General features: G+C 35.2%; 1 protein-coding gene across 1 annotated transcript; it reads left to right on the top strand.

Annotated features, from left to right (window-relative positions):
- The first annotated feature begins 3,292 nt into the window (after nt 1-3,292).
- LOC142342325 (uncharacterized) lies at nt 3,293-7,392 on the top strand. The gene is made up of 3 exons (XM_075393624.1): nt 3,293-4,057; nt 6,261-6,416; nt 6,917-7,392. The coding sequence occupies exons 1-3, from the start codon at nt 3,853-3,855 to the stop codon at nt 7,225-7,227; spliced, it is 672 nt and encodes a 223-aa protein (XP_075249739.1). The 5' UTR covers nt 3,293-3,852; the 3' UTR covers nt 7,228-7,392.
- The last annotated feature ends 4,253 nt before the right edge of the window (nt 7,393-11,645 follow it).

Genomic DNA, 11,645 nt, shown 5'->3' with positions numbered 1-11,645 from the left:
GATTTTCAGCTTGACTTGTTTTATTAGACCTGTAATTCCACAAAACCAAATCGCGGTTTATGAATTTGATCAAATTTGTGTTCTTACTTTTGGCGTGTATTAACACAAAATGCGTTTCGCACTAAGTACGTTCTTTCTATTAGAAAAATTTACGCAAACGTATTAATAATTTGGATTACCTGTTGAGTTGCAAACAAGTTTAAGCCGATAACTAAACGCCTGTTGTATTGTATGACAACTTATATCAGATATCATGTTTAATTTAAAATTAATTCGAACATTATACTCTAAAGATTTATTTATACCAACCGAGCTAACAAATTGTAGTTTCTGACCTTCATAATTTGTTTTTCGTCACAGGAAACATTTTTTGAACAGACTTAGGTGGTCATTTGATTCAAGAACAAAACAAAAGCTCGGTTTGCTTTTTCGGTATATTGAACAGAAAGTTAAAACTTTTATATCCAACTAAATTTGACTAATCAAAGACAGCGTACGTATAAAACTTCTTCATTATTTGTCAATCACTCGTACCTTTAAGACAGCAGAAGAGTTGACAACTTATATTTATTATAACTATTACTAACTATGCCTGGTTGTAATAACCAAGATAAGAAGCAACAGTCCTGGGTTCTTCTGGAGAGCGAGAGAGGCCAGCAGATGTTGGCTGAGGCGGAAGAGAGTGGGACTAGCCAGTTTAACGAAATGTGGCCTCATTTCCACAAACAGATAGGGTACTGCTACTGTGGATATGCTGCTGCTGCTTGTGTTCTATCGGCACTCCAAATCACAGGTACTGTGGAAAGATTAAAAAAAAAATACAACACCAACAACAAACCAGAGCAACTAAGTTTTAATTGAGCTTACAATAATTTTTCAATTCTAAAACGGCGTTTAAATTTTTAATATAGTTGGAAGGCTTTCATGTCATCAGCACTAAATTGATCAGGTGGAAAACAATTTATCAACATTTGCTGATGAAAGCCGCTGATGTTGGCGTTTGTTAAAATTTGCTGATTTTTGTCGCTAAAGAATGATGCTGTATTAACGTTTGCTGATGCTTGCTTCTAATGTGTTATGCTTTGTCAACATTTGCGGATGTATGCTGCTAATGTATGTTGAGGTATCAACATTCACTGATGGAAGCCTGTGATTTTGGCGTGTGTTAAACTTGGCTGATGTTTGTTGCTAAAGAATGATGCTGTATTAGAATTCGCTAATGAATGCCGCTAATATGCTATGCTGTATCAACATTTGCGGATGTGTGTTGCTATTATATGTTGATGTATCAACATTCGCTGATGAAAGCCGCTGACTTTGATGTTTGTTAACATTTGCTGAAGTCTGTCGCTCATTTATGACGCGTTATCAACATTTGCTGATGAATACCGCTAATGTATTCGGCTAAATCTACAATTGCTGATTCAATTCGCTAAAGTGTGATGTTGTATCAAAATTTTCTTATAAATGCCGCTAAAGGGTGATCCTGTGTCAACACTTGCGGATATATGATATTAATAGCTAATGTATGCTGCTGTATCAAGAATTGCTGATGATAGCTGCTGATGTTGACGTGTGTTAACATTTGTTGATGTTTTTCACTGAAGAATGATGCTGTATTAACTTTTGCTGATGCATGCCGCTAAAGTGTTATGCTTTGTCAACATTTGCGGATGAATATTGCAAATGTATGTTGATGTATCAACATTTGCTGATGAAAACCGCTGTCGTTGACGTGTGTTAACAATTGCTGATGTCTATCGCTAATTTATGACGCGGTATCAACTTTTGCTGATGAAAAACGCTAATGTATCGGGTTAAATCTACATTTGCTGTTTCAATTCGCTAATATGTGATGCTGTATCAAAATTTTCTGATAAATGCCGCTAAAGTGTGATATTGTGTCAACACTTGCCGGTACATGTAGCTAATGTATGCTGCTCTATCAGAATTTGCTGATGAATGCCACTAATGTGTGATGCTGCATCGACATTTGCGGACGTATGTTGGTAACGTAGGTTTACTGTATAATCATTCGTTGATATATATCGCTAATGTGTGCCTCTGTTTCATCAATCACTTATATAGGTCGCTGACTTATTTGGTCAATTAAACAATTTTTCTCTTGTGTACAATATAGCTAAGATAATTTTTTTAGGGATTATTTACGACATTTATCTACAATAAATGCTAAACACAGTAGTCGGCACAGTTTTTGTCAATTTTTTTTTCAAAAGCACCAAAATTGTGGGAGAATGTACATTTATAATCAGAAAGAATGATAAAATGTTAGTCTGTTAAGAAATGCACTTGAGTGGTAAAAACTCATTTGATTTCTTGGTAATTTCAGGACAATACATGGTATTTGGCTATGGAATTTTCATGAGATTAATGTTTAAGTAAATTTCAAGTTTTTTCAGTCAATTATTTGTCTATTTTTTTTATCATATTTTGAAGATTTTTCCTATTCTCACGCTACGAGAATTTATATTAGATCGGTTGTTGACCTCGAAGATCCGTAATTGGGAACCCAATCAAACTTTAAAGCTCAATCAAATAACTAACGCTTTACGATATGATAATCAGTGCTCTGTTTGGCGATAAGTTGTGTCAAAAACGAGGATAAAAGAGGATCGGAACATAGGTAAACAAACGCCACATACCTTTGTTGATTGATGTGAAAATTATGCGAAGATTATAATAATTCAGTACATTCAACATGAGAACTTTTGGCAATAAAAAAGATTTTGAATTCAATTATGTCATGAACTTTTCCAGTCAGTCAAATTTGTGAACAAAAATGATAAAATTAACCAGGACACTGCCAAATTCAATTTTCAGATCGTTTTTGTCGGGACGTTTTCTTTGGGTGATTATGCAAATCGGTTATTGTGCATTTTATTACCGGCTTAAGGCGTGTGTCATTGGTTTATGACATGAAGGGAGAGGAAAGATAGTAACTCTAATTTTCACTTACATTGCGTGCATTTGGATGAATATTTTCACCCAATGTGCACGCTACAAGACTTTAACTTATGTTGCGTTCAATTATAACGGCTTTGCATAACTGAGGAATTATTTGCACTATAGTGACCATAAGTGAATGGCAAAACATGGAAAAAGGCGATTCCCTGCTTGAGAGTCCTTGGACGGCTAAATGTGTTCCAGTGTTTGACGCTTGACTTGCTCCAAAATCGAGCGTCACGCTCTCAAATATTTGGAGCACTCTTCTATTTTAAGAAATTTGCATTTTGTATTTGCAAAGATTTTCAGCTTGACTTGTTTTATTAGACCTGTAATTCCACAAAACCAAATCGCGGTTTATGAATTTGATCAAATTTGTGTTCTTACTTTTGGCGTGTATTAACACAAAATGCGTTTCGCACTAAGTACGTTCTTTCTATTAGAAAAATTTACGCAAACGTATTAATAATTTGGATTACCTGTTGAGTTGCAAACAAGTTTAAGCCGATAACTAAACGCCTGTTGTATTGTATGACAACTTATATCTGATATCATGTTTAATTTAAAATTAATTCGAACATTATACTCTAAAGATTTATTTATACCAACCGAGCTAACAAAGTGTAGTTTCTGACCTTCATAATTTGTTTTTCGTCACAGGAAACATTTTTTGAACAGACTTAGGTGGTCATTTGATTCAAGAACAAAACAAAAGCTCGGTTTGCTTTTTTGGTATATTGAACAGAAAGTTAAAACTTTTATATCCAACTAAATTTGACTAATCAAAGACAGCGTACGTATAAAACTTCTTCATTATTTGTCAATCACTCGTACCTTTAAGACAGCAGAAGAGTTGACAACTTATATTTATTATAACTATTACTAACTATGCCTGGTTGTAATAACCAAGATAAGAAGCAACAGCCCTGGGTTCTTCTGGAGAGCGAGAGAGGCCAGCAGATGTTGGCTGAGGCGGAAGAGAGTGGGACTAGCCAGTTTAACGAACTGTGGCCTCATTTCCACAAACAGATAGGGTACTGCTACTGTGGATATGCTGCTGCTGCTTGTGTTCTATCTGCACTCCAAATCACAGGTACTGTGGAAAGATTAAAAAAAATACAACACCAACAACAAACCAGAGCAACTAAGTTTTAGTTGAGCTTACAATAATTTTTCAATTCTAAAACGGCGTTTAAATTTTTAATATAGTTGGAAGGCTTTCATGTCATCAGCACTAAATTGATCAGGTGGAAAACAATTTATCTAAGCAAATGTCGGTTTGTTAAAAAATGCAAAAAATAAGATTTTAGTTTCAGGGTTTGCGGACTAGGCAAAAGTCCTCATGTACAAAAATGAAAAGACAAACTTTGATTGGACCTCCCCGACGTCAATCTTTCGAAAGGAGCTGAGCTCTTGTTTGAAACTGGAGATTGTAAACTTTAACTACAATGATTATTCAACAAATTGGTCACGCTCGTATAACTGACTGTAATTAATTAACAAAGTCACTCTGAAAAACGGAGTAACACATCAATTTGAAAATACTCATAATTTTGAAATGACTGCAAATAGTTGGACTTGTTCAAAAGTAAACCTTGGCAGGTCTTGAGGAAACAAAAAAAATAGGTTGTAAGAGTAAGAGACACTTGAGTTTGAAAGCTTTTAAGACCAATTATTGTAATGGCTGGCACATTCGGCTTGCAATTAAGATATTCTTGTTAATATCCAGTACAGGTCCATCCACTGCGGTTGCGACATCTTGTAATCTTGAACTAAATTCTGAGAAAGACGAAAATTGAGTTGAAAGATGAAAGAAATCTTCAGCCCTAACCTCGTGAGCTGAAGAAATAAGTACCTGTGCAATTGTACTTAACCTACCTCACTAACATTTGAAACAAAATTTTACCAGTTCTTGCCCGTGTATGGTGTGCTTTCACGTCTTACACTACAAAACGTCAAAAATTGAAAATTTATTAGATTAAATGCAGCTTGTAAAATTTTAAAAGGACTCTTTGAAATCAGTTTTGTTTTGTGCTACTTTAAAGTCGATGGATGAATTGAATATGTCGAAAAATAGTTTAAACATGCTTATCAGAAATGTAGCTAATTTAAGTTCTATTTATTAAGGAATGCTTGCTGTCTCAGTATCTTGATGATATTCTTCCTGTAAGATCATGCAACTGTTGCACATTTTTATCAGCATTTATCACATTACGCATTGCCTGTCTAACACCCTGTCAGACATTTCATCAGATCTCAAACAATAAAAAAATATGCATTGTATAATTCTGCCTTAAGAAACTTTTATCTCGTAAGATATGGCGACACTTCGTCAGACGTCATATGTCTATATAAAGCTGATTGAAAATTACATTAACTATTTCTTTTTTCTTGAGCGATTTTTTTTCCAAATATCGTTGCACTTAAGTTTAAGATCTTAGAAGTTCTTCTTACTGACATCGTTTTGCAGTCCAAAAATCTTTTTTTAATTCCTACAGCACCGCAAAAAGAATAAACTCAAGCATTTGAACACAACATTTTACAAGTGTCAATTCTAAGGTGACATTTGTTGACATTTTTACCAAAAGTTTTAATGAAAATGTAAATGATGCCCCACTGGCTATGTTATAAGAAGCCATATTTTCTCTGGTCATAAAATTGTCTTATAAAGTCTTAAAAAGTTAATCTTTCAGGACAAACAATTTGTCTCGAAGGTCCTGAATGATGTTGTAAAATCTCGGTAGTGTCATATCAGATCTTATGGAAAGCATTTTAAAAAAAAAACTAGAGAAACTTAATTAAAATTTATAAGAATTAAAGGAAATGACTTTTGAACACGAAATAGGAATCATTCCTACTGTGTAATTAATTGTTAATTTAATCTCTAGTACAATCTTTCTCGATAAAAATTTTTTGTCCGCAACTTACAGGAACTTAGAACAAATTGCCGAATGACCGATGCAGCTTTCACGGATCCAGAGCAGCAAAATGTTAGAGGGTATATGCAGGTGCAACTACTGTGAAATAGACCAGTGCTGGATTCGAACCAGCTTCTCTTTCTTGCAAGCCTATTGTGCTACCCATTTACACCAACTGGTCGTAAGCTCTGAAACTTGGTCAACTCTTATAACCCGTTCCCACGTTCTTGTTCCTCAAGGCTTCATTTTTATAGCCAAGTATACGCTGAACAAGTAGAGCTTCTTGTCAAGCTACGTGAAGCTTATCTTATGCACAATTTACATTAGGTTGTTCTCTCTCTCTCAGCCTTCTAACAGTATACGTTTTGAGTGTTTTAGATAGGACAGTTCGTGACTGTGATCTGCTGGGAGACAGGAGTCTCTCTGAGTGTGTGTACGCGAGTGGGAGTGTAGAGGGCAAAGGCATACCCCTCACCACACTCAGCAGGGTCGTTGACCACTATGGTGCTAACACTACTACATACCACATGCAAGGTTAGTTCTGTTCTGTTCTGTTCTGTTCTGTTCTGTTCTGTTCTGTTCTGTTCTGTTCTGTTCTGTTCTGTTCTGTTGTTCTGTGGGTTGTTGTTGTTTATTGTGTTTATGTGTGCATATGTGTTTATTTTTGTTCATGTTTGCGTGTGTGTGTGTGTGTTTGTGGGTGGGTGGGTGGGTGTCTGTGTTGTTTTGGCGATTAAGCTTTTTCTTTTTTTTGCAGCGATTTTTGCTCTCGAGATTCTTCCGAGCAGCTCTCCTTAATGATCAGACCATAGCTCACTAACGATCACATTGGCTCATAAATAATCAAACCATAGACAGATTTTAACTGTGCAGCTCATCCAACACACTTTAACCGTTGAGCATTTATAGTGGTCTCGCCATTAACGCACACGCACCGACCTAATGAAAATTATTCCTGAAAATTTTGAATGGACAGTAATAAATTAGAGTTGACCTGACAGGAGGCAAGTTAACGAAAAAAATCTCAATTTCAGAAGCCAACCTGGACACCCTTCGCAACCAAGTCATTCTAACATGCTGCTCAGACTCAGGTTGTCAAAGCCGACAGCAACCCCAGGCCATGCTTCTCAATTACTGGGTACCCAAGCTACACATGTGTTGCATAGAGAGCGGACACCACAGTGTCGCAGCTGCGTACCATCAGGGTCTGGACATGATTCTGGTTCTGGATCCATCCCAGTTCATGAAACATGCCTGGTACCAAGCCAGTGACATGTGTGCAGCCATGAACACAGTGGATAGATCTGTTGACACGTACCGAGGGTTCATAATTTGTAGTAAATGAATTGTGGACACAAATTTCCAACTCAGGCGCAGATTATTTTTGTACACAGATACACAAGTTATTGATCATGAAATGTAATTTTATGAGTTCTTGATATACAGTTTGAATTCAGGGTAGTTTTTTCGAAGACGGATGATGGCAAAAAGAATTTAAGTTCTGACCATTTTTCTTAGTCGTTTATCGAGAGTACCCCAAACAACCTGGTGAGACCAAACGGGACAGCCCTGAGATCAGGTTTCGGCAAGAAGTACGCACTTTTTTGCGGGGGAAAAGTGCGCTTAATGAGGCTGAAAACAGCAAAAGGGGCTGTGAATTGTTTTTAAAAATCATTAAAAATTAAGTGCTTTTCCGTAAATTTTTCAAAAGTTCAACAAATCCACAATCTTTTTTCAGCGGTAATTCAGCATTTTCTCCAAAATTATTCAAACACTAGTTTAACTTTTCCCATTAAACTAGCATTTCCCAGCCACTTTTATGTGCGCTCAACATTTCAACATTTTTTTAAGAACCATCCACATTTTTTACGACCCATTTTGTTTGAAATTGAGGGAAATACCAACTCAGAGCAGAACAAAATCATGGAAAGCGTTGAATTAGTGTTGACAGTGTTGTGGGGAAGAGCTGAAGTGGAGCTGAAAAGAAGTACAGCTTGCTGAATTATTCGAAAACTGAAAATGAGGCGCATCTTTCTTCAATAAATAATGAGCTGAGCTAGCAGTAAAACTATTTGCGCTCATTTGTTAGAGTTATTTCAGGCTTTCCATTGAAAAATTCATGAAAATTCTCAAACAGGGATGTTTTTTTGAACAAATAGGCGAGCAACTTTTTCTGTTTTTTAATTTACGGAAAACATAAACCTCATTTCTTTTCCTCGCGATTCAATTCTTTGCAGCAAATTTTCAGACATTATTTTTAGAATAAACCTAATTACGTCAGTCAGTTAAATTTTTTAGGGTTTTTTCCATATTGATGGGCAAGATACCGATTATAATTTTTTACTAGTTTTGTTCAAATGAGATACTTTTCAATTGAGATTGATATAAAATGAGTTGTAGATCAATTTTTATGTTGTCATGGAATAATTTGATGTTGTCCACCAAGTCAAAATGCAATTATCTAGTCCAAGTGTTGACTAGATTTAAACGTTTGTCGTTTAGATTGAAAATTTTGGTGTTTGCTTGTCTAAAGTCGTATAAAAAGCAAAGAATCAAAGTATGCAAAATCTGTTTGCTCATTTAACTCACCTTATTAAATTTTGTTAACCGAACGAACCTCTGCGTGGTAACAGTCGCAACTCCTATATAAATTCGTTAACGTCCTTAAAAACGAAAAAAAATAGTACCTACCAATTAGTAGAGCAGCAAAATTTCGAATACAAAAGTAAAGTTTATTAATTTTCTTTTTTAGAAAGTTGATCAAATTATACAGCTTGTTCTATGATATGAGAAAATTATTCTTGACATAAAATCATTACTTTGAAGAATCAGCGAGCATCGTTCCGCAGCCAAAAAAACGGGGTTTTATGTTTCCTAAAAAACAGGATGTAAAATTCATCCAATTCTTTTTCCTTTTTTTCAATGTAAAGAATTTTTTTAGTATTTTTTGAAAGTTATTTTTCACTTGCTTTTGATTTTATTTGCTTAGTTTTTTATTTTCAATTAGGAATTAGTGATTGTTCAAAATGGAAAATTATTGTTGGCATAAAAATTAAAAATTTTCAAATTTGTGCCCCGTCTGCTAAATTGTACTTTCATACAGAGACAAGATTGTATGTATAAGAGCGCACAGCTAGGTAGTGTAGCTGTAATCACAACAACTTCTATTTAACAGCTTGTCAACTGAAATAAAATTCGTTTTTTTAATTGCCATTTTTTTCGGAGGAAAAATTTTTAAAGCTATTTTGCTATTTTTTGTATATATATTTTTTTAATTTTTGTTTTCAGCCAGCTCAGGGTTTCATCCAGCTCAGTTCTTACCTTCCTCCAACTTTTTTAAACAGTTTTGCGCATTTTAGAAGCTCAAATGATCAAACAAAACATAATCAAGCAACGTTGAAAGAAATGCTCGCAAAATGACAAGGGCTTGAGATAGGTTAGTTTAAACATAGAGAGCTAGAATTCGCTAGACTAGACTTCCCAGGTTTTGGTCCAGAGCCAAATTGAGCTATGATAAGACTATCCAGACTGAAATGACCTCTGATCAGACTTTCCAGACTGAAATTACCTCTGATCAGACCTTCCAGACCAAAATGATCTCTGATCAGACTTTCAAGACCAAAATGTCCTCTGATCAGACCGAACCCAGACCTTTGTCCAGAGTATAGTGCGCCTATGATCAGACCCAAATTCAGACCACTGTCCAGACTAAAAAAAGTCTATGATCAGACCTTCCAGTCCATCATTGACCAAATGACGAATGCCAACCTTTGAACATGTTCCGCATATTCAAAAATTGTCTGATAAAGGCAAAATTTTGTTCGAAGGATTGAAGTTCATGAAATTCAGTTTTGTTCAATTCATGATTAAGTTAAGCTAAGTGACCACAATCACAATTTTTTGTTTGTTGTGTTGAAAAAAAAATTAGAGAATTGTTAAACAGTCCTCTCTTTAATTGCAATTTTTTAAGTTACTACAATACAAAATATTTTTATCTGACTTAATATAGAGGGCTGAAAAAATCAGAAAAAAGATACTGTAATTTTCATAATTTTTTTTTGTTTTTCCAATACTTTCTTGAAAATTTGGTGCAAAGTTTTCTGTGGTAACTGGAAACTTCTTTTATAATTCAATGCAAAAGAAAATGTATATAAAATTTCTTGCAAAAGTCTTCCTTTCTTCTAGGTGTTGTAGATATGCAATACTTTCGTTTTTGAGGAGTTTTTATACTTGCCGGGAAAGTACCAACTGCAACAACAACCATTTTTGTAAAAATTCCGTCAGAATGTGAAAATTGCCAAAAAAATGTCTTTTGTTTATGCAAAAAGTTTTTTTTATGCAAAATTTCAATATTTTCCGTTTTTTTACAATCTAACGAGAACTAAGTTGATGTTTTTGATTATTGTTGCCTTAGATAGTTGATTTTGTTGCCCTAGAAAGATTTTTTCTCGAGCTTAAACACAAATTTTATCTAAACTTTACCGTCGAAACGTATTTGAAATAATTTTTCCGCAAAAATATTTTGATGATTGTTTTGACAGTTCATTCTGTTAATACTAAGTCTATAGTGACTTAGCAATGGTGACTAAGTTGATGAAGAGTTTTTTGAGACTCAAATGCGCTCGAAACGTCCCCTGATCAGACCGAACCCAGACCATGGTCCAGACTAAAAAGTCTATGATCAGACCTTCCAGACCGAATTGACCTCTGATCAGACCGAACCCAGACCATGGTCCAGACTAAAAAGACTATGATCAGACCGTCCAGACCGAATTGACCTCTGATCAGACCGAAATCAGACCATGGTCCAGACTATTGTGCGCTCGAACCGCTTTCCAGACCCTGTAATTTCGTTCTGGGAACACAGGGGTGTGCGCTCGATTGGGTTTGATCATAGCTCAATTTGGGTCTGGACCAAAGCCTGGGATAAAGAGCCTAACAATCATGAGAGAAGCCTTGATTGATCAGACTCAAGCGCGGCGTTTATTAAAATTGTTGTGAGATTATTGTCCAGACTTAACCTAGAGTTTCTGCGCTCTAATGCACGTGTGCTCGAAAAGGTCTCTTATCAGACCCAGTTGCAATCAAAATCATCTGATCAGAAACTTGCGTGGAACATTGAATGACTTTCACGCAGCAAAACATCTCAATAAAGCAGCAAAACATCCAGTCAATAAAGATAAAATTCTTTGCAATTAAATTGAAAAAGAGCATTGTTTGAACACATGATTTTTTTGCAATAAACATCAAATTGCTTGCTCCATAGCTGAACGTGGAAAAATTTTCATAAGAATCGCCATGATCTGCAGAGTGGTCTTTATAACTACTAGATTATTTGGTTTTGATCTTGGCCACCTTACTCCTAATGGGTCTTTGATAGGAATACAACAGTATTGTTGGCTCTCAGCAAAACCAATGAGTGTTTAATCAAGTAATTACAATAAAAAATCAGTTGAAAAACCCGTACCAAAACAATATCTGATCAGACTCAATACAGGCCATTCCAGGGCTTTTGTGTAGTCGAAATGGTTTCTGATCAAAATTTCGTTTGTTTCAAACCACCTCTGATAAGACTCAACTCAGACCAGTGATCAGACTTTCGTGGTTTTAAAAGGATAATTAGATTTTGTAATTTTAAGGGGAAATTTCTTCCTCATGTGCGCTTGAAGATGGTCTGATTAAATGTCAATATGTTCTATGACCGCAACATTTGTAGTCCTCCAAAAAATAGATATCTATTTTTAAAGAAGAATACATACAAGG

Source organism: Convolutriloba macropyga, chromosome 7, assembly GCF_964194025.1.
Source record: "Convolutriloba macropyga chromosome 7, txConMacr16.3, whole genome shotgun sequence".
Classification (NCBI taxonomy): Eukaryota; Metazoa; Xenacoelomorpha; order Acoela; family Convolutidae; genus Convolutriloba; species Convolutriloba macropyga.
Note: the sequence above shows the minus strand (reverse complement) of the source record. Positions and strands in the feature narration are given on the sequence as shown.